This window comes from Neomonachus schauinslandi, chromosome 2, assembly GCF_002201575.2.
Source record: "Neomonachus schauinslandi chromosome 2, ASM220157v2, whole genome shotgun sequence".
Taxonomy (NCBI): Eukaryota; Metazoa; Chordata; class Mammalia; order Carnivora; family Phocidae; genus Neomonachus; species Neomonachus schauinslandi.
The window spans coordinates 48,852,320-48,875,535 of NC_058404.1; the positions used below are offsets into that span (position 1 = coordinate 48,852,320).

At 50.0% G+C, this 23,216-nt stretch overlaps 1 protein-coding gene across 3 annotated transcripts in view; it reads left to right on the forward strand.

The window, feature by feature from the left end:
• The window catches only part of PTK2B (protein tyrosine kinase 2 beta), a 126,029-nt gene that overhangs the window by 89,821 nt on the left and 12,992 nt on the right, over positions 1-23,216 (forward strand). For all 3 annotated transcript variants that reach the window (XM_021698913.2, XM_021698914.2, XM_021698915.2), the window contains exons 3-22: positions 3,891-4,069; positions 4,600-4,687; positions 5,866-5,945; positions 9,589-9,651; positions 9,863-9,917; positions 10,345-10,485; positions 10,900-10,974; positions 11,574-11,675; positions 12,397-12,514; positions 13,063-13,102; positions 13,560-13,606; positions 14,316-14,366; positions 14,844-14,941; positions 15,955-16,039; positions 16,289-16,389; positions 16,631-16,746; positions 18,413-18,513; positions 18,713-18,802; positions 19,792-19,996; positions 22,818-22,926. In XM_021698913.2, coding sequence (XP_021554588.1) covers positions 3,891-4,069; positions 4,600-4,687; positions 5,866-5,945; positions 9,589-9,651; positions 9,863-9,917; positions 10,345-10,485; positions 10,900-10,974; positions 11,574-11,675; positions 12,397-12,514; positions 13,063-13,102; positions 13,560-13,606; positions 14,316-14,366; positions 14,844-14,941; positions 15,955-16,039; positions 16,289-16,389; positions 16,631-16,746; positions 18,413-18,513; positions 18,713-18,802; positions 19,792-19,996; positions 22,818-22,926 — 1,944 coding nt within the window. The remainder of the gene's footprint in view (positions 1-3,890; positions 4,070-4,599; positions 4,688-5,865; positions 5,946-9,588; positions 9,652-9,862; positions 9,918-10,344; positions 10,486-10,899; positions 10,975-11,573; positions 11,676-12,396; positions 12,515-13,062; positions 13,103-13,559; positions 13,607-14,315; positions 14,367-14,843; positions 14,942-15,954; positions 16,040-16,288; positions 16,390-16,630; positions 16,747-18,412; positions 18,514-18,712; positions 18,803-19,791; positions 19,997-22,817; positions 22,927-23,216) is intronic.

Genomic DNA, 23,216 nt, shown 5'->3' on the forward strand with positions numbered 1-23,216 from the left:
CTGGCCCCACCTCCTCCTTTGCTCTGTTCCTGGCTTTGCAGCCAATGCCAACCCCAATCTGGGAGGGGTGGGAAGGGCATAGAGCTGCAGCCTTACTGAGGGGCTTACTGGCTTGAGGGATCAGAGGATAGAATTTAGGGCTGACTGAGCTCAGCTGGAAGATTGAGGAAAATCCCAGAGAAAAGGGAGCCACCAAAGGAGTGAACCCTGAAATAGAAAATTAACTTTAATTTTTTTTTAATTTTCAGAAGCATAAAAATACATAAACTATTTAGGAATAAATTTAACAAAAGACCTGCAAAACTATACACCGAAAAGTGCAAAACTGCTGAGAAAAATTAAAGAAGAGTAAAATTAAGTGGAGAGATAACGTGTTTGCAGATTGGAAGACTCCACGCTGTTAAGATGTCAATTCTCCCCCACTAAGCTATAGATTTATCACAATCTCAATCATGATTCAGCAGGCATTTTAAATAGAAAGTGACAAGCTGATTCAAAAATGTATATGGAAATGCAGAGACCCAGAATAGCACAATAATCTTAGAGAGGAGATGGTAAAAGGTTGATGCTATTTGACTTTAAGATCTCCTGTAAAGCTCCAGTAATGCAGACAGTGTGGTACCAGCAGATTAAAATTAAGATCAATAGATCAGGAGTGAGAGTCCAGAAATAAACCTAAACTTATATGGCCAATTGATTTTGACAAAGGCAGTAAGACAATTCAATTGAAAAATGAAAGTCAACAACCACTGCCGAACAACCATAGATTTTTAAGAGAAAAAAAAATTTTTTTTTGACCCCTACCTCACACCACACACAAAAATCAATTCAAGATGGATCACAGACCTAAAAGGAAAAGTGAAAACTACAAAGTTTATCAAAGAGAATAGGAGAATATCTTCATGATTTGGAGGCAGGCAAAGATTTCTTAGTACGCAGAAAGCACTGACATAAAAGAAAAATTTGATAAATAAGACTTTACCAAAAGAAACTGTCAGGGAAATTAATAATAGGCACAGTAAAGACCTGGAGAAAGTATTTATAAAAACCATAAAAAGTACTTTTATCTAGAATCTATAAGGATCATCTACAACTCAGTAATAAAAAGTCAACACAGAAAAATGGGCAAAGGATTGGAACAAATACTTCACAAAGGAAGATACATGAATGGCCAGATGAAAGCATGCTCAATACCATTAGTCATCAGGGAGATGCAAATTAAAAGCACAGTGAGATACTATACATAACCATCAAAATGACTAATATTAAAGACTTCTAACACCAAATGTTGGTGAGGACATAGTGTAATGGACATCTCATATATCACAGTGGAAGTACAAAACGGAATGATCTCAGCGGCTTCTTAGAAAGTTAAACATATACATTTACCTTTGACACAGTAATTTCCATTACTAGGTATTTGTCCAAAGGAAATGACAACATATGTACACAAAAAAGACCTGTAGAATAATGTTCACAGTACTTTTATTCACAGTAGCAAAAAATAAGAAATATCCCAGGTATCTAGAAACAGGGGAATGAATTATATATACTAAATGTTTCCATCATATGAAGTTCTAGAACAGGTGAAACTAAGCAAAAATGGGAGGAAAAATTGGTTGCCTGGAGTTGGGGTGGGCATGGGCGTGAGAGTTGACCGAGAAGGGATATGAGGGAACTTTCTGGGGTGTCTTGAAAAGTTTTGTATTTTTTTTAAATTATTTATATATTTATTTATTTGAGAGAGAGATAGTGAGAGAGAGCATGAATGGGGAGGAGAGGGAGAAGCAGGCTCCCCTCGAGCAGGGAACCCGATACAGGGCTCGATCCCAGGACTCTGGGATCATGACCTGAGCTGAAGGCAGACACTTAACAGACTGACCCACCCAGGCGCATCTCTTTTTTTTTTTTGAAGATTTATTCATCTGAGACACAGAGATACAGAGAAAGAGCATGAGCAGGGGGAGAGGCAGAGGGAGAGGGAGAAGGAGGCTCCCTGCTGAGTCAGGAGACCGATGTGGGGCTTGATCCCAGGACCCCGGGATTATGACCTGAGCCAAAGGCAGACGTTTAACCACCCGAGCCACCCAGGTGCCCCGAAAAGTTCTGTATCTTAATTAGTGGCATGTGGATTACACACAAACTGTATAACTGACGTGTGCATTTTAATGTCTGTAAATTTTACCTTAAAGGAACTGTAAAAAGTGGTAATAGTTGAGTGGTGGTTGGGGGAGGTCAGTGGCAGAATGGATGAAGCAAGAATGGTTGAATGTTGGCAATTTTTGAAGCTGGGTGGTGTATACATCGGGGTTTATTATACTGTTCTTTTGACTTCAGTGTACTTCATATATGTTTGAAATTTCCAATAGTTACAGGGGTCCCAGTCCTGGAGAAATTAGACATAGGCCAATAAGTTTCATTTGGGGCAGGGAAGCCTCTACATTTAAAAACACCAGAGGCTGGGACTCCAGGTGGGGCTCAGGAGTAGCATGGGGCTCTGGATAATATAATCATGAGTGGACAGAGCAGTACAGAGGTTCAGTGGCAGGAGAAATGGGTGGAAATAATGACAAAATGGTCAACTTCCCAGCCGTGAGCTCTCCCTTTGTCTGTGTCCCTCTTGCTGCAGGTCCCATTAATCACAGCCTTCTTCCCCATCCTAAGACCACAGTTCTGATTCCTGCACTGATTTGTTACAACTGTTAACGTGTGCTTTCTGTGCCTCGGTTTCCCTATCTATCCCACAGAGCAAGAGTTGATTGCTGTGATGGCATTTGCTTCCCTAATGGGGAAGGGATCTTTTAGGCTTAGGGTCTTTTAGCTTTACCACTGCATAGAATTGAAGAGGGCTGGCAGGAAGCAGAGCGGGACCAATGTATGTGGGTGCCCAGGCAGACCAATAATTTGGCATTCCTTTAAAACAGTGCTATTTAAATATGAGTTTAATATTTTATTAGTGAAAATAAGAAGAGTTTTAAAAATCTGCCTTTGATGGTACTTTCTACTCTGCTGGGAGTGGGCTCAATTCACCAGTTACATGTGCAACCATATGAGAAACCTGAATTAAACTGAAACTAATGTGATTTCAGAGTGAGGCAAGACCTTATAGATGGGCTTCCAGGCAGCTGCCCAGTGGGCCTCTTCTTGATCCAGCTCTGGCTTGAGGCCAGGAAACGATGGCATCAGTCTATGGGCAGGCTGGCTTCTCATCAACAAGAAAGCAGGAATAGGAGGGTTCCTATGCTTCTTATGTGGAAACTGGGCCACTTAATCCATTAATGTGAGTCTCATCCTTTTGCCTTGTCCAGCCCCAGCACCCCATGAAGCAGCTTGGCCTAGTAGAAATCCTCAGAGTCCACTGGCCCCAGGTTCCAAACCCCAGCTTAATTCCATGTGCTGTGTAACCCACAGCAGTTTGGTCATCAGCCAAATGGGGATGTAACACCTACTTCCCTGTGTTGTATGGATTCCATGAAATAATAATGTATGCAAGGGCCCTGGAGTGCCTACCACAGACCCTCGGTTATGCTGGCTAAATTGGAAGCCATTCAGAAGGTGATTTTACATGGCGGATGCTCAGTAATTATTCATCGGTTTGGTTGGAGTGGGCTGCAGAAGCGCAGATTCTATGCTCTTGGCCTCTGCTGCATTTTCTCCTTTGCTCCTACTCTCTCCTCTCCATTTCTCTGTCTCATTTTACCAAATCATTCATTCATCAGATAGAGCCCACTGTGCACTAAGCCTTGCACTAAGTGCTAGAGTACCAGAGATAAATGAGAAGTTAAGACGGAACCCCACGCTAGAGAATCATACTTCTGGGGGCTGCATGAGGACTGTGGGAACCTAGAAGGGGGCATCCCTGAATCCTGTCTCTCTATTCTCCTCCCCAGGATGTCATTGCCTCCATCCTGATGAGCGGACGGATTGGGCCCAACATCCAGCTGGCTGAGTGCTATGGGCTAAGGCTGAAGCACATGAAGTCGGATGAGATCCACTGGCTGCACCCACAGATGACGGTGGGGGAGGTGCAGGACAAGTATGAGTGTCTGCATGTGGAAGCCGAGTGGAGGTAGGAGAAGGGCCCTGGGCTCTCAAATGGGGGGAGATGAGTATGGAGTGGGGAGGCCGTGGGAAGTCCTTCCTCAGAGCACTTCCCAACCTCTGAGAATCTCCTAGAAAATCTGGGTGGCATTTTAAGCCTAGTCCTCTTGCAGCATCCAATGCATGTATTGGCCAAAGCCTAACATGGGCTCATAGCACATCCCCCTCCCCAGGGCAGATATCAGGAACATCCCCAGGCAGGATGCTCCTGGTACTATGGAGAAAGAGGAACAGTAGGGTAGGGAGGATAGAGAACCAGGTCAAGTGCTGATCTGCAAACCTAAGGAAAACAATTGCCAAGAGGGGGAAGAGTTGGAGAGTCAGGACTAGCGTTGACTACCACCTGCTGGCCTCCATGGTCCTCCACGGTCCTCCACCTGACCACAGAGGAGGGAAAGAAGAAGCAAGTCCTGAATGGGTGGCCATCGGCCTCATGGGCAGACCCTTACATGACCAGCTTCCCTGTGTCAACCAGAGAGTCTGAACTTCCTGTCCCAGGTATGACCTTCAAATCCGCTACTTGCCAGAGGACTTCATGGAAAGCCTAAAAGAAGACAGGACAACGCTACTTTATTTTTACCAACAGGTAGAAGTATTTTATCTTCCTGTCCCCAGGGTCCTATTACTCATCCTCACCTGGGGAGATAGAACGACAAAGCTCAGATTTTGGAGATCCCAGTCTAGGAAACTTATCTTGGGGATATACATGCCTTGGTCCCTGGTCAACGGTTCCAACCCTGGTTCTCTCATGGCTCATTGAGTTCTGGCTCACCCCGCCCCATATGCACAGCTCTTTTGGACTTTGCTGGTGGCTATTTACTGCTCAGGAGACCTGGTGGTGAGCAGACAGAGCAGGTCCAAAAAGAAGTGGTAGTCTTAGCACACAGACTCTCACATACCTGGCTTCTAGCCCAGCTCTGCCACCTCCTAACCCAGGATCTTCTAAGGGCTTAACTTACCTGCCTGAAGCTGTCTCCTTTTCTAGAAGATGGAGGTGATAATAATCATATTTACTTTCTAGGGTTGTGGTGAGGACCAAATGGTATCATTAGCAGGGGCTTGTGAACCGGCTCTCTGAAGAAAAGAATCTCTGATGTATAGCACGTGCCAATTTCCATGGTGTAAATATTTCCCCACCATGGCATTTTTCAAGCTACCAGTATGATATCATACAGCTTGCAAAACTTCAGAAGCTTTAATACCTGGCTTTCATGAGCTGTTCAGAGCTGCTGTAACACACCACTGGCTATAATAAGGCAGGTAGCATGCCCGGCACAGGACGGGGCACAGTGGGCGCTGAGGACGCATGAGCCTGCTGCCCCTGTTGTCTGTCTGGTCCCTGCTCCCAACTGTATCTCCCTCCTGGTTTGCTGGACACGAAGCCAGACTCTGAATGTAAAGTGGATGACATCTGTCACCACTTACCAACAAGACTTTGAATAAATGATGGGCTCATGCCCAAATTCCAGTTTCTTTATCTCTAAAGTGAAGAGTGGAGAGGAGAATCTGAACTCCAGCTTCATAATCCTGGGTGTCTGGAAGCGCTTCCAAAAATCTGAGGGCCTTGACCTATGGAGGCATGAGTCTAGACGGTTCTGGAGGGAGGCAGAGACTACACATTTGTGCCTGGTGGGGTGTGTGAGAGAGAGAGACAGCTTGGGGCTGCAGGATTGTATTCAAAGCACCCGCCATCTCCTGGGGCCTCTGTTCAGAGAAACAGGGAAGGAGGGCATGACTCTCCACCTTGGCCTTTCTCCTCACCAGCTCCGGAATGACTATATGCAACGCTACGCCAGCAAGGTCAGCGAGGGCATGGCCCTGCAGCTAGGCTGTCTGGAGCTCAGGTATGTGGCCTCAAGGACCCTAGGGACTGGAGTTCTTGGCCAGCTCTGTCTTGCCTCCAGGGTGGGAAACAAGAGTGGGTACATGGGGGGGGGGGCACCTGGGTGGCTCAGTCGGTTAAGCGACTGCCTTCGGCTCAGGTCATGATCCTGGAGTCCCTGGATCGAGTCCCGCATCGGGCTCCCTGCTCGGCGGGGAGTCTGCTTCTCCCTCTGACCCTCTCCCCTCTCATGTGCTCTCTCTCTCTCTCATTCTGTCTCAAATAAATAAATAAAATCTTAAAAAAAAAAAAAAAAGAGTGGGTACATGGGGGGCGGTGACAAATGGTGGCTGACAGAGGGTAAGGTGCTCGCCGTCTGGTCCTTAGAATAGAAGGGACAGCCCCATCTGGGGCCAGTGTCCCTCGCTTCCTTTGGCTGCCGCTGCTTTTCCCTCCAGGCTGCCTACTTCTTCCATCTATCTGCCATTCGAGTGATTCAGTAAATGTGTCTTTGAGCACTAGGCAAGGTCCTGGGAGATGTTTGAAGGTCGGGTTTCCAGCTGTGTCGTTCATTGCTATGTCCTCAGCTGCAGTAGGCACCGAGAAATCTGCATAGAATTAGTAAGTCATGCAGAGATGCCCTCAAACTTCCGGGTCTGGTCTGGGAGGTGACAGGTGTGTCCACGATTGCTTATAATATAAGGCAGAATGAAACAGGTGCCAAACATACACACATACGGAAGCCCTTAATCCTGCCTCAGGGATCAGGAAGAGGGGATCTGAACTTTCGAGGAAGGAGGATACATCCCATCCAGAGAAAATGGGGGGAATTGGGGGTGGGAGAGAGTGCATTCTCAGTCCAGGGTTCGGTAGAAAGAAGAGAACAGCCTAGAAGGTAGTGGGAGATGAGCAGAGGAGGTCAGTCAGACCTGATTATGGAAGACTTTGAGTGACAGACTAAGAAATAGGCTTTATTCTAGGCTGTGGAAGCATTCGGGGCGGAGGAGGGTGCGTGGTTAAAGCTGTGCTTAGGACTCTCTTGACCAGAGCAGACCATTCAGTTTTACCATCGGTCATATCCATCTGTTCTTTCATCTGTAAAATGGGAATGATGATAATAGTAGTAACCCTATAGGATTGTTATAAGGAATTAATGAGTTAATGTATTTAAAGTATTTACAACGATAGGGACAGAATATTCAGTAATTATTTATTGTTTGTATGACTTTTTTCTCTTCACCCTTATTTATTATTTATTTTTTATTTTTAATAGACCTTTTTTTAAGAACAGTTTTAAATTCGAAGCAAAGCTGAGAGGAAGGTGTAGAACTTGCCTGCCCACACACACACATGGTCTCCCCACTATCAGCATCCCCTACCAGCGTGGGACATTTGTAATCGATGAACCTACATCGACACATGATTATTACCCAAAGTCCATAGTTTACATTGGGGTTCATTCTTGATCTTGTGCATTCTGTGGATTTTGGTAAGGGTATGCTATCCTTTATCCCCCCCACCCCCAACCATTACAGTGTCATGTGGAATAGCTTCACTGCTCTAAAATCCTCTGGGCCCCACCTATTCATCCCTCCCTCTCCCAACTCCTGGCAACCACTCACATTTTTACTATCGCCATAATTTGCCTTTTTCAGAACGTCATAGAGTTGGAATCATACCTAATTAATTTTTTATTGATTTCTTAGAAGTGCTCTGTAAATGCCAAATATTTTATCTATATGACCCCTCTAAGTTAAAGTGTGAAATTCATGGGCCACATGCTACCTTCCCAGTGTGAGGAACCAAGTAGCCCCCCTTCACCTGAGACACCCAGGACCACTGCCCACTCCCAGCAGAGTCCCAGAACAGTCTGACCTAAATACTCAGAGTGAATGTGTACCCCAAGAGTAGTTGAGTAGGAACTGGTAATAAGTAAAGATTGGAGAAAGAGCATTCAGCTTGCTTCAGAAGGCATTTGATCTCATAGTTAATTTATAAATGTTGGTAATGAGTTAATATTTCTGTTGCTTTTTAGAAGAAAAACAGCCAACTGGATTTTGCATAGATGCTTCTTTACCTTCTGCTGTTTTTACCTAGGCATCAGTCATGGGCCTATGCCTGCCTGTGCCCTGCTTTCCACCTAGTGTTAGCCAGTCAGAATGGCAGACCTGGCCTTCACAGAGCCAGTCAGACCCCCTTTACACTCATAGAAAACCTCAGAGCATGCCTGTGAAGTGTCCATCACAAGCAGTATGGTGGCCATAGGTTCTTCCCACTGAGCCGGCTCCAGGGTCTTAGCATCTTGAAGGCTCCCTTTCCTCATGCCCACCCCACCTCCCCTACCCTATATAGATCTGCTGTACTCATGCTTCGCTCTACCAGGCCCTGATTGGCTCCGTGCACTAGATTGTGAAATCCTATCAAATCCTAGAAGTTGGCATTGGCATCTCGTTGCCTGGCACAGACTGAGGGTGCAGTATGTATTTGAATGAATGGATAACCCTGAAAGATCTAAAACCCTCTTCTCTGATGGGCATTTGCCAACATTTATTCTGTTAGAATTAAGTAAGTGCGTACAGCAAGCCAATTTGTTTAGTTACCTAGGAGTACATTTTGCAGCTCCCTCGAGCCAGCGGGAATGGCTGGAGGCCATGTTGTCTATAACCAACACTCCACAGGCATGCTCTGAGGTTTTCTGTGAACCTGGGGGGCAAGTGGGTAACACTGGCTCAGAAAACTTTCTAAAGCTGCCATGATGGGCCGTGTGGAAATTTGGGATCTTAACCGTAAACATTTTCAGGTAGAAGTAGGAGGAGAATGACAGTCCATCCAGGGGAGAACCCTGGATAGGCTCCTCATGTCCTACAAGTGAATATCATCCCTACTGACCTGTTGTTTGGTTTCCAGAGTTTGGGCCTGCTTTAATCAGCTGGCCTGCTGCTCCGGGATCTGCTATCCCATTCTGTCAGACACCCAGTAGAGAGAAGTGGGTCAAGGAAGAACATTCTTCCCAGATCCCTGAGCTCTCTCCTTGGATCAAGCTCTCAGGGTTTCTCCATCTCAGCAATAGGGACATTTGGGGCTGGATAATTCTTTGGTTGGGGGGTCATCCTGTGAATTGTAGAAGATTTAACAGCATCCCTGGCCTCTACACACTAGATGCTGGTGGGACCACCCTCCTCCTAACCAGATGTGACAACCAAAGATTTCCAGACATTGCCAAACGTTTCCAGGCTGGAGAGGGAGGTGTAAAATTGCCCCTGGTTGAGAACCACTGAATTGGGCCATTAGAGGGCCATATACTCGAGCCACTGAATGCTAGGCCTTCCAATGATCATTATTGGCTGCCTTGGGTCATTTGTTTTTAGAGGTCACAGATAGAACCGCCATCTTCCTCCTCTGCCCCAAAACTGGGCAATCCTAGAGCTGGGCCTCCTAAAGCACAGGGATATATATATGTGTATATATATATATATATATATATATATATATATATATATTTTTTTTTTTTTTTTTTTTACTCTCATAATGTTCTCCTTTCCTTTGGTTACTACATTTGGAAGAGGAAAGGGAGCTTCTAGACCAATGTGTGGCATTAGGTGACCCCAGTCTAATGGCCTTGTCCTCCAACCATCAACCTGTCCATGACTTCTCTCTCTCTCCAGGCGGTTCTTCAAAGACATGCCCCACAATGCACTTGACAAAAAGTCCAACTTCGAGCTCCTGGAGTAAGTTTTGACACTGGCCCTCGCCTCTCCTGCCTTCCTTCCTTGCTGCCCTGCTTTTCCTATTCACTCCCTACCTTGTTCATCTCCAGACCAGAGCCAGGCAGGACTCATCCCCCGGTCCTCAAGCCATCTTGCCTCTTCCTGATTGGCCTGAAGTCCTGGATTGGGGGTGAGGGAGAGTCAAATGTCACTTCCCCCCCTCTTCTTTCAGGAAGGAAGTGGGGCTGGACCTGTTTTTCCCAAAGCAGATGCAGGAGAACTTAAAGGTGAGGAAACCACTGGGCAAGGGGCTCAGAGAGACCCCCTTTGTGTTGGCCTCCAGGACTGGAGCTAATGGCATTGGGCTGGGGGTACTCGGGAAAGCCAGGGTATCTGTGGGCATAGGACCACTAAAAGCATCTAGTGAGCTCTTTCTATGGCTGGCAATTAGGAAACCTGGCTCCATATCCACATCAGAGGCCAATTAGCTTTGTGGCCTGGGGATGCTACTTCCCATGCTTCCCTGCCAGGGCTATGGTGAGCTTCCCTTGAGACAGTAGGTATGTGGTTTAGGTAACAGCTCGCTGCTGCTCTCGTGGCAAAGGCCTGGGGACCATCCTCCAGCAGCAGAAAGGTTTTTGGTGAGATCAGGGAGGGAATCAGAGCTTGGAGGAGCAGGGCCCGCTCATCACTGACCATGCCCCCCCACCCCAGCCCAAGCAGTTCCGGAAGATGATCCAGCAGACATTCCAGCAGTACGCCTCACTCAAGGAGGAGGAGTGTGTCATGAAGTTCTTCAACACCCTCGCGGGCTTTGCCAACATCGACCAGGAGACCTATCGCTGTGAACTCATTGTAATGCCACATCCTTTTTACTCTCTCCCTGACCTGAATTCCAGGCCTCTCGGGGAACAGACCCATGAGGCCAACATGGGGGGCCAAGAAGGGGTGTGCTTGCTTGTAGCAGCCCACATAAGCCAAGACCCTTGGGCAGCTGGGCCTCACCAACATACTGGCTGTCAAATGCAGCCAATGGTAACCCACTTGCCTGAGGAAGGGAACTGAAATCTTGGCTACAGATTTTGGAGGTGGGCAGAGTAGCAGGGTGTTGGGAGGAGAGTAATCTGTCTGGCAGGGTTTGAAGATTGAAGGAGCTGGAGGGCTCAGGAGACAGTGGCCTGTATCTAACTTAGTGAGCTTTTTTTCAAATTTCTGAAATAGGAGGGAGACAGAACTGAAGCAACAGTCCTCTCTTTCCTTTTATTCCAGCAAGGATGGAACATTACTGTGGACCTAGTCATCGGCCCTAAGGGCATCCGCCAGCTGACAAGTCAAGATGCAAAGGTAGAGAGAAAGAAGGGCAGGCTGCACCCAGCCCCAGGCTAAGCGTCTTCCCCTCTCTGCTGCCTCCCACCTTGTCGTGCTTTTCAGTTGTTCCTTCCCCTTGCTGAGATCAGAGAGGCCCTTGATATGAATAGCCATAGAGAGAGTGTTTGGAGCATGGGGCAGATGGCTCTTTACTTCCCTGGGCTATCCCCTACACAGAGGCTGGGGGGCAGGGGTGGTTTGGGGGGAAGAGAACACAGAAGGGCACCATCACTGCTCTTCTGGCTTAGATAAAACAGTTGCTCTGGCAATGGCAACATGGGACAATCGTTCCCCTGGAAGTCAAAAGACCTGGGGGGGGGGGGTCCCAGTCCTGGCTCTATCACCAATGTGGCATATGACTTGGGGCCAGTCCCGGCTCTCTAGACCCATCTTCTCTTCTGCAAAGTGAGGAGCTTAGACCAGATGATCCTTTCAGTCTTCATTGTCTTTGATTCTCTCTTCATCCCACGGGGAGGCTCTCAGTGCTTCCTTACAACCCCTCCCCCTGGACTGACCAATCTTCATGGCCCGACCCCAGGAGTGGGATGGTCTGAAGGGTCCCTCCTTTCTTACAGCCCACCTGCCTGGCCGAATTCAAGCAGATCAAGTCCATCAGGTGCCTCCCCCTGGAGGAGGGCCAGGCGGTACTGCAGTTGGGCATCGAAGGCGCCCCCCAGGTGAGCATCTCTGGGCCCCTGGCAGCTCTGAAACAAGGGCGTGCAACCGCAGGGCAAGATTCCTTGCGTAGGTCAGCCTGGCTTCTGGGATCTTGCTAAGAAAACTGCACCTATTTCTCAGACAAGGTACCAGGTTGACAATAAAATTATAAGGGAAATGTATCAGGAAGCAAAGCTGTTTAAAAATGTCAAGAAATAAGTTGGGGGAGTTTTTAGAGTGGGTGAAGTGACCAGAAATCAAGGTACATATGAGAGGTCTAACTTTGAACAAGTGAATGATGACTCAGTAACAGGACCTCCGAGGACCTGGGCTTTTTGTGGGTGGAAGAATCAGAGAGAACTCAGACTGCAAACTGATTGTCTATCTCCCATTTCATCTGTCTGTGCCTGCCCACTCCTTCTTCTCCTAGTTTCTGCTCTTACCTGTGGAGCACCTACTAGGTACAAGGCATTGTACTATGCACTCAGAGACCAAAATAAGTCCTAGCTGAAACTGGCCTTCCTAGGGTATAGGGTCACCAGTGGGGAGGGATGATGAGTGCACCCCCTGGTGGCAGTGGGGAATGCAAGCCGAGCCCCGGGACAGGTGCTGATGGATTCCAGGCAGGAGATGGGTGGTGTCGTCTGCTCCTTCCGAGTATGCAGTTTCTTCTCCCGTCCTGTGGGGCAGACTCTAGCCAAGGCTTTTGGGTCTCATCCTTGGCTGGTCTCTTCTCTGCAGTCCTTGTCCATCAAAACCTCCTCTCTGGCAGAGGCCGAGAACATGGCTGACCTGGTGGACGGTTACTGCCGGCTGCAGGGGGAGCACAAAGGCTCTCTCATCATTCATCCCAAAAAAGGTGAGTTTCCATTTAAAGGCAAACTGGCCCAATGAGCAGATGTGGCACAAGCCCCCAGAGGCAGAGCGGGAGAAGCGAAACCATTGACCAAGATGTGAATGAAGAGGCTCTGGCAGTGGGACGAGGTGCTTGCCGAGTCCTTGCATCACAAGGATGCTCCTTGTGGACCCATCCTGGGTCCTTAGCTGCAGGCCCTGGCCAAAGGCAGTTTGGGGGCTGGCTTCTGGAGCGGAGGTGTTTGTAGCCCCAGGAAGAGCAAAGTTAGTGTTAGAACATGACTGGCCCCTCCTGTGAACATATGTCTATTTGGGGATGGGCTCAGGAAGCAGGGGTCCGGGTTGGAACATGTGGGTGGTGGCAGAAAGAAACTCGGGAATTTCTTCTACTAAGAGGACTCTAATTCAGGCCGCTTCCACTCCGACTTTCAGAGGATTCGGAATGGTGGGAAGGGGTCCCCCTTGTGTCGGTTCATAGGAGAAGTGAGGTCAGCCATCCATCCAGGACCCTGTGTCCCTGGCTCCAGCTCCCCCTTTCTGCCCTCTCCCCAGATGGTGAGAAGCGGAACAGCCTGCCCCAGATCCCCATGCTGTGAGTACAACGGGAAGACAGGGAACGAGGTCTGCACTCAGCCTGTGTCTTCCTGGGAGGAGGCAGAACAAATAGGGAGCCCCCACCGCCAGGGTCTCTGGTTTCCAGGCCCCAGCGGAGAACACGGGGACCCCGGCATTTCGCAAGTGGCAATTTCTCACCAGTAAATTTCACCCCATCAGTCCCTGCAAGGGTAGCCCTGTGTCCTAATGCCGTCTGGCCTCGTCGTATGGAGAATGGCGCGTTCCCTCTTTCCTGCCCCCTGGCAGCGGGGGCCGTGCTCCCGGGCTGGTGTCACCAGAACAGGGTGCTCCTCCGCCGGGCAGGCGGGGGGACAGGGGCAGCTGGCCTCCAGGAGGGGCGGCCGGGAGAGGGTGGGCCGGGGCCGTGTTGCCGGGCTCTGAGTTCCCCGGGCTCTGAGTTCCCCGGGCTCCTGCCCTTTCTTCTCCTCCTACAGCAGCCTGGAGGCACAGCGGCCCCACCTCTCAGACAGCGGCGGCATAGGTGAGTCTGCCCATCTGCAGTCCTCTACCTGTGTCCAGAGCCTCTCTTCTGCCTGCTCTTGTGCATTGCCACGGATTCCCTCAAAGTTGCAGAAAAGCGCACTTCCCCTATGACTTCTCAGTGACAGCTTAAAGCGTCATTAATCCTAAGAGCTAACATGTATTCACCGGTTAATACAGGGCGCCATGTTTGTCTGAGCTCGGGCCGCCATGACAAACACCACAGCCAGGGGGCGCCACACTCCTGACCTCCCCTAAGCCTAATCACCAGCCCCAAAGGCCCCGCCTCCAAATACCTTCACACTGGGGGGTCGCGATCTCAACATATGAATTTGGGGGAGAGACATTCAGTCCCCAGCAGTGTTAAATCCATCATAGGTATTCTTTTATTTGATCTTTAAGATATTCCCTGGAAACATTCATTTCACAGAAAGAAAAACTGAGATTGAGGGAGACCAACTTGCTCTAAATGATGCAACCAGGCAGTAGTGAGCAGGGATTCAAGTCAAGGTGCCCTAGGCTCTGTGGCCACGCCAAAACGTGGGACGGGAGCCCCAGTTCTTGCCTGGCTCCCCTTCCCTCCACCACTCCCCTCCCTGGGATGTCAGCCTTGGTTTTGCTGGCCTGCATGTGGGAGCCCCATGCCCGGTTCCCGGTGGTGCCCGCTGAGAGCGTCTTACCCATAGGATGTTCTCTTTCTGTCATTCCAGAATCAGACATCTATGCTGAGATTCCCGATGAGACCCTGCGAAGGCCCAGAGGTAGATCTCTGGCCCCACCACAATGGCCACAGCCAGGGCCCTATGAAGTGACATTGTGGGGACACCTGTGACACCCCAGGGGGATTTTATTTCCTTCCTTCGTCCTCTCCCATGTGTGCCTCAGACAGGGACAAACCGAAGTGAAATACCTTTGATTTGAAAGCTGAGATCATTCTTTTGTCCCCACACTATTGACCTTGTGTGTGCCTGTGATGTGTGTGGGGATCCTAAGAGTGTGGATGTGAGACCTGGCCTTCAGAGGGAACAGGGTGGTGGTTTTTCTCCAAGTCGGAGATGATGGAACCTTCTAGAACCCCTTTTCCAGGCCAACTCCTGCATCTTACCTGAGATGTTGTTAAGGGGTTTGGTGATGCCTGGGCAGGAGGGGAGCAGAGCCTGGCATTGGGGCCTACAAATACTCAGATTCCCAGGGGCACCCGTGGATAGTGAGATTCTCTGCTCTTTCCACCTGCCCAGGTCCGCAGTATGGCGTCACACGGGAAGATGTGGTCCTGAATCGGATTCTTGGTGAAGGCTTTTTTGGGGAGGTCTATGAAGGTGTCTACACAAATCACGTGAGTTCCAGACTCTTCACGGACACTCCTCTCCCACTTTTCCATAGAACGAAAGGGGAGTTCATATATTCTGGGGTTGGAGCGGCCACCATGATATGTGGCTCTTCATCCACTTGGCATTTGCAGTATTTATGAAATACCCAGGGAGTGATGGAAGCAAGAGTCATTTCCCAGAAGGATAGCAAGCCCAGGGAGTAAAATGGAGGCAGGACCTGGGGAAGAGTTGGCTGAATCTTGACGGGCAAGAACATGGGGAAGTGTGAGAAAATGTAGCTCTGGGAAGAGGAAGAGCAGGATCTGAGGCAGGGGCTAGTTTTGAGGCCCCAGTGGGGTGGGACCCTGCAGAAAGGGTAGAGCCAAGGAAAAGAGGCAGCAAAAATGCAAAAGCCAACAATAAAAAGAGAGAAGGAGACTGGAACACTGCGTCGGATGGCTTTGCACATGCACTCCACACACACCCACGAACAATGGGCAGAGCACTGGCCCTGAGCCTCAGTGTCCTGATCTGGACGGCCAGAGGCTTTAGTCTCAAAGGTCCTTTCTAGTCCTGATATACCCTAATCAAGAAGCAATGAAGTCAGGGGGCGCCTGGGTGACACAGTCGGTTAAGTGTCCAACTCTTGGTTTCGGCTCAGGTCCTGATCTGAAGGTCGTGGGATCGAGCCCCATGTCGGGCTCCGCACTCAGCATGGAGTCTGCTTGAGATTCTCTCTCCCTCTCCCTCTGCCCCTCCTGCTCATGCACTCTCTCTCTCTCTAAAATAAATAAATAAATCTTAAAAAAAAAAAAAAGGCAGTTAAGTCAGGAGTCAGAGAGGAGTGGAGAAAGAGAGTGGGGGGAAGAAGGAGGAAAAGGAGAAAGGTGCCTGGCAGAGACCAGGAGGCCCAGATGTTGCCTGTCTTCCCTCAGCTGTCAGCCAAGCCTGTGGGATGACCATGGCGATGCCAGGGAGGGGACACTTTCTTTTGAGTCCTGGGCTGGCCCAAGGGGCTCTGAACAGACTTTCGTTGCAGAAAGGGGAGAAAATCAATGTCGCCGTAAAGACCTGTAAGAAGGACTGCACTCTGGACAACAAGGAGAAGTTCCTGAGTGAAGCAGGTACATGTCCCCTGGGAAGTGACACAGCCCCCGTGAGTGAGAAAAGACCCCGTGAGATGACACGGACCTGGATGTCCGAGATGGGAGAGGGGCCTGGAATCAGGGATGGGGAGGGTGCGAACAGCACAGGGACCTCCTTCGGGAGGAGGGCTTTCCCTCCCCGTTTCTCCCAGTTGGGACAGCCCAGCCTGTCTCCCCGTATTGGACCTTAGGGCCACTCTGGCCCATCCCTCTTGCCCCCAATTTCAGTGATCATGAAGAATCTCGACCACCCACATATCGTGAAGCTGATCGGTATCATTGAAGAGGAGCCCACCTGGATCATCATGGAATTGTATCCCTACGGTGAGGTGAGCTGGGGATGGCAGGAGTGGAACTCTGTTGAGCTGGGCCTCCGGGTGGGGTGCATTTAGAGCATGGACCCTTCACTCCCAGCTTCCTGCCCTCTGTATTCAGCCCAAACAACCCAGAGATCATGTGTAGGGGAAATTTCTGGAACATCTTGCCAACTTGGGTTTGCCGGAGAAGGGCTTGGTGGCTGCCCGCGGAGTCTGTGCCGGGGTCCTGATGGCATCTTCCCTCTTCCTACAGCTGGGCCACTACCTGGAGAGAAACAAGAACTCCTTGAAGGTGCTCACTCTCGTCCTGTACTCACTGCAGATTTGCAAGGCCATGGCTTACCTGGAGAGCATCAACTGTGTCCATAGGTGGGGCTGGGGAGAAAGCTGGGCTCCTCGATCTGACCGTGGAGGGGTTGGGGTCATGCGGGGCTTTGGAGTCACACAGACGAGTATTGAGACCCCAGCATTAGTCCTGCCTCACATGACAAGTCGAGCACCTGCTAGGAACCCATTGCCTCATCTGAAAGGTGGAATCGCCATACGTGCCTCATGGCATTGCTTTTAAGACTAAATCTAAAGTGCGGGGCATCTGATTGTAGCTCGGCTCCATCTAGCCAGTTTCCCGGTGGGGTCTAGGAAATTGCTCCCTCACTTGCACGGAGCTGGCTCACCCATTTGGTGGCATGCGGCCCAGGCAGGGGGATGGGACTGGGGCAGCACCAGGAAGATCCTGGGGTCTGGGCCCTTCCCAGCCTGAGCAGCTGCCCCCCCCCGCCCCCGTCCTCAGCAGCCCAGCTGCCAAGTCCTCTCCTCCCTCTGGCTGGGGGGTGGGCCCCTTCTCCACCTGGCTTTGTTCCCAGTCCCTGAAAGGAGGTTCCAGCCACAAGGGATGTGATCCCCTGGAGGAGACAAAGGGGGTGCTCCCAGAATATTGGGGTGAGCAGATGAATTCTTCAATCCAACACCATGGACGTGGGATATGTGGTCTTGTGGGTGATACTATGCAAAGCAATGTGTGGGGATATAAACGTTCATTCATTCATTCCGTTCACTCATTCAACTCCTCTGGAACTTCTACCCTGTGTCTCCAAGTGCTGTCCTTGGCTCTGGGATAAAGTTGTAGTCAAAACAGACCCAAACTCCCTTTCCTTGTGGAGCTTACCTTCTAGGATGAGGGTGAAATTCGAGATGTAAATAAATAGATAAATAGTCATGAGGGGAAGGTGGTGGGATAACAGATCTGTTTCCCTTGTTTGTTTGGGTGAAGCTGTCCTGCTTTGAAGTCAGCTTTTCAGTAATAAAGACAAATGATAGGGAATGGAGCCTGCCTGTGAGAAGCGAGCAGACGACCCTGGGTTAGAAACGGTGCCAGGAACATGAGGTACACTGAGTCAGTGGGTGCTCCCCAGAGAGGGATGAGAGCTCAGCTCTGGAGTTAGGCTGCCTGGGCTGACCCCTTTCCCTGCCCGGGGAACCTACTGGGCAAGCTCCTTCGGCTCTCTGTGCCCCCCAGCCCCATCTCCTCCTCTGTGCCGGGGCTGGTGGGGGGCGTCTGAGGGTCTGTCTGTCACAAGGCAGGGTATGTACAGAATTTGGGTGGTCCTGACCATGCTAGTGCTCCCTAGAGGGTATCTGGGAGCTGTTGCTCTTAGCCACGACAAAAGCCTACAGTCCAATGGAGTTGCAGAAGCAGGGGAGAATAGTGACCAGGAAAGTTGCTGGGGCTCTCCCTTGAAGAATCAGCAGGGTGACAGCATTCCTGGCAGAGGGGAGGATACAGCCTGCAGGGCAAGTGTGCGGAGCAAGTCCTGGGAACCTGAAGTTGGCTTCACACTGGAGCCACGTGAGGAGGGGTGATGGGAGATAAAGCTCCCCAGGGAGGTAGAAGGAGGTGGCTGAGGGCCTCGTGTGTGGGGGGACCTGGACGGCCAGCCCAGCCTCTTGGGGCCCTAGCCGGCACTCTTCTCCTTTACCTCTCTGTCCATCTGTCTGTCAGAACGAAACATTCTGAACCTCCACGTCTCTCTCCCAGGGACATCGCTGTCCGAAACATCCTGGTGGCCTCCACTGAGTGTGTGAAGCTGGGGGACTTTGGCCTTTCCCGGTACATTGAGGATGAGGAGTATTACAAAGGTGAGGGATGTTCGGCCCCGGACTTGTCCCTGGAGGGGTCGCTGCAGCCCCACCCCACCCCAAAAAAAGAAAGAAAGAAAAAAGGGCTAGAGTTGGTCAAGCCCAGGCCAAGGGTTTCTGGAGAAGAGGCGGTAATTCTGGATGATTCTGGATCTTTCTTCACAAAACAACCCCCGTGAATCTCTTTGCCCACCCAAAGCCTCTGTGACCCGTCTCCCCATCAAGTGGATGTCCCCTGAGTCCATCAACTTCCGCCGCTTTACAACAGCCAGTGACGTCTGGATGTTTGGTGAGTGGAGTTTCAGAAGAGCATGGGAAAGGGTTCTGATTCTCCCCTCCATGACCAGGCTTACAGGGGGTACAGGAGGCAGAGAGGTCTGGCCCCCCATCCCTGGGTTGCAAGGGTTCTGTTTTGCTGTGGCCACTGAGAAGTCCCAGAAGTGGGGGGCCCGTGGTGGGTTGGGGATGATATGGGCTAAAGGCCTGCCTGGGCACTATTGGTTAATATTCCTGGAAAAGGCTCCTGAGGGGAGCATGCACTCCACCAAGCAGTCCCAGGGACTGACGTGATCCCCTAGAGGGGATCAGACTCTGAAGTTTGCTCTGAGAAGGAGGTATAGGGAGAGGTGAGAACAAGGCCAGGTGATAGATGGACAGCCCCTGACAGAGCACACAGCCACGTAGATTATCCCTCTCAGTTCTCCACAGCCAGCCCAGTAAAAGCTCATTATTATTATTCCCATTTTCCAGATAAGGAAACTGAGGCTCAAGCAGGCCAGGGGCTTGTGTTGGCAGCAAGTGTTGGTGCTAGGCTTCAAACCCCAGCTTTCCGATAGAGTCTTCACTCCCTCTTAAGGGAAGGCACTGGTGGTCCCAACAATATGCCCTTTGGCCCCTCTTCCTTGTCCCACAAAATCTAATAGCTCCCACATTCTGCATGGAGCACTGGGTGTTATGCACAAACAATGAATCATGGAACACTTCATCTAAAACTAATGATGTAATGTATGGGGATTAACATAAGAAGAAAAAAAATTAAAAAAAAAATCTAATAGCTCCCTGTGGAAGGGCTCTAGGGAGGGGATCCTTAGTTCACTTGGAGATGCAGGTGATTGGTCCCTCAGTGGCCCACCACACTGGGCAAGCCCCCAGGGATGCTAGACGGGGAGGCTGGGGAACTCAGAAGGTCCCACAGTTTTTCCTGAGGAAGGTGGACTGGACTCTCCGGGTATGCGTCCTCCACAGTGCAGGTTCTGAGCCCTCTCTTCCTGCCTTCAGCTGTCTGCATGTGGGAGATCCTGAGCTTTGGCAAGCAGCCCTTCTTCTGGCTGGAGAACAAGGACGTCATCGGGGTGCTCGAGAAAGGGGACCGGCTGCCCAAGCCCGACCTCTGCCCACCTGTCCTCTACACCCTCATGACTCGCTGCTGGGACTACGACCCCAGTGAGCGGCCCCGCTTCACTGAGCTCGTGTGCAACCTCAGGTGACCATGGAGCAGGGGTGGGGGGCTACAGGTGCAGGGACCCCAGATAGCAAGTCTCCTCTTCAACTGCCCTTAGGGGCTTAAAACGAATGTACTTCTCTAAACAAGATGCAGTTGGCATGACCACCTTAAGGATGAGAGAATTCAGGCTCAGAGCTGTGGCCATGACGGGTGGGGTTGGGACTTGCACCAGGACCTCCCCTCTGACCAACACGGAGCCATGTGTCCAAGCGGAAATGGCTGATCCTCCCAGCAGAAGCACAGTGCCCTACATGTCACAGAGGCTCAGCAGCTCGGTCAGAGGACAGGGGATTGAAACCGAGTTCACTGTCAGATAGGAACTCACAGACAGTGAGCCTGCGTAAGCCTCACCATCTTGGTATCTGTCAACCCCAAGCACGAGATGTTGCTCCTAGTATGCATTCCAAAAATATTTTGCAGGTTTGAGCACAAAGTCTAAACCAGACTTTCACTGATGTGCCTAGGCTCTTTGCAGAGATTGCTCTCTACAGGAGGCCCAGCTCAGGCATGGGACCTGCATTCCCAGCAACACCCTTGAGCCTCTGTGCCTTTGATTGTTCCTCCCAGATAGTGGGAAAGGAGTGATTGATTTTTGACCATTAAGACAGCGACCCGGGGGTGGCCTCTCCTTTCTGATTAGAGCATTGGCAGCCTGAAGGTCTGATGTTTCATCCAAGAGCCATTATTCTCTCCTGGGGAAGGGTGCTGTCAGATCACATTTTAGATGGTCCCCTTGTTTCCTTGGTGGCTTGCGTGCCAACAGCTCCTCCTTGGGTGGTCTGACTTTTTTTTGGCCTCCTTTAGGGCAGGGATCAGCAAACTTTCTGTAACGGGCCGGACAGTAAATATTTTGGGCTTTGCAAGCCATATATGGTCTCTGTTAAAACGACTCAACTCTGCCGTAAAAGCTCAAAAGCAGCCATAGAAAATACATAAAAGGGGCGCCTGGGTGGCTCAGTTGGTTAAGCAACTGCCTTCGGCTCAGGTCATGATCCTGGAGTGCCAGGATCGAGTCCCGCATCGGGCTCCCTGCTCAGCGGGGAGTCTGCTTCTCCCTCTGACCCTCCCCCCTCTCATGCTCTGTCTCTCATTCTCTCTGTCTCAAATACATAAATAAAATCTTTTAAAAAAAAAAAAAAGAAAGAAAATACATAAAAAATCAATGTGGGTAGCTGGGTTTCAGGTAGACTCTTTAGGGGAACAGAAATTTGAATTTTATATAATGTTCACATGTCATGAAGTTTCTTCTTTTTATTTTCTTCAGTCATTAAAAATGTAAAAAATATACTTAGTTTGGAGCCATATAAAAATAGGCGGAGGGCTAGATTTGGCCTGTGGGCAACAGTGTGCTGACCCCTGCGTTAGGGAATCTAGCGCTTAATTAATGTTAAAAACAACTGACTTTAAACACTGCAGTCAATGTGTTGACATTTTTTAGAGAAAGAAAAGAGCCCCTGGAAACTGCTTTGCAGGGAGGTACCCCAACGGGCAAGCTGGGACTGTCCACACTGGGGCAGTGGGAATGACACTGAATTTGCTTGTGGAGCCAGGGGTTCCAACACGGTCTGCAAGGCATCCAGCTTAAAAGACCTCTCTGTTCCTGTCTATCCCTTTGTTGACACCCCTGATTAATTCTAGTCTCATCTTTTGGTCCTTCATATGGGAAATTTGAGAAGCCAAAAGGTTCCAGGAAAAGTATTTGAAAAATGTAATTTGAAAGGACAAAAGCTCTGAGGTGATGAGGGTAAGAGGGAGATCTTAATTCATTCTGGGGGCTTAAGAACCCTGGGGAGTTGTGACAGGTGCTTCTCTGTGGGCTGAGAAGGATGCCCCATTAGAGGACCCAGGCCAGCCCCCACCATGGATGGAGTTAGGGGCAGGCTTTCTGTGGAACTGGAAGGATATCCAAAGACCCCAAGGAGCCCAGGATACCCCCCTCAAGCTACAGCCTGGCAGTCCTCCATTAGAGTTAAGAAAGGATTAGATGAGAATTTCCTGATCTTGTGGGCATAAGAAGGTCCCTTTTAACGTCAAATTCTGAAAATTCCTCCCTGTAACAATAGTTACATTTTCAGAATTTATCGATTGGCAAAATGTACTAAGCTATCTAATGAATTTTTTATATAATGTACAGTATAATTCATGTACACTTGAAAATATAATACAAATATTATATGTCTGGTAGCACATAATACTTCGTCTACAGACAGGGAATACATGTGAATTCAGGAACCCCCTGTGACCATTCCAGAGTCCTCTAGGGTCTGTGATTCCCAAGTTGGGAAATAGTGGATTGAGTAAGAAGGGCAAGAAGCATGCACATAGCTAACCCGGGAGTTGAATCCACAGCCATTTCTCATTAGTCTACGCCAGGAATGTGCTGGTGGGTGGTTTAATGAAAAATAGGAGATGCAGAGCACAGGCCTTGGTCATGAAGCTGGCTAGGATATTAGAAATCTACACAGGGGGGTGGTAGCAGGCCCAGGAAGGCAAGATGCATGGCAAGGTGGGCGGAAGACACACTTACACTGCCCTGTAGGACTGGCTCTCCAAGGGCTTTTCCCACCATGGATCCATTCCTGTGATTCTCCCAACTTCACTGTTGGGGAAGCAGCCTCAGGGTCCATCTTCCAGCCTTCTCAGAGGGGTCTCCCCAGCCACTCTTCTGAGGAGACAGAAATGGGACCCAGAGGTCCTTCTTTGGGCCTCTCCAGGCTTCAGAGGAAGGACTACAGAAAAGGGGCCCCAGGAGCATCTTTAACTTTGTTCCTCTTTCTTTATCTGACCGACTCCTTGGCAGTGACATTTATCAGATGGAGAAAGACATCGCTATAGAGCAGGAGAGGAATGCTCGCTACCGACCTCCCAAAATCTTGGAGCCCACAGCCTACCAGGAACCCCCACCCAAGGTAAACCAAGCCCTGGTCTCATGGGTCCTGTGAATCAAGCAGAGCTGGGTCTCCATCTAGCCCACTCCTGGCCTGACTCTGTAACTCCTCCCTCTTCCTCCAGCATAGGCAGGATGTGCTCCCGTGGTCCTCTTGGCCCTCAACCCAACTGTCCGCCAGCACTAAATTTAGCCCCCATCACATGGGTGCCCTGGCAGGTGTGATCTGAGGCCCCAAGAGAGCACACCCTTCAGAGGGCAGCTAGGGCAGGGAATCACCCTGGACACTCTTCCCTTGAGAGGCTGGAGCAC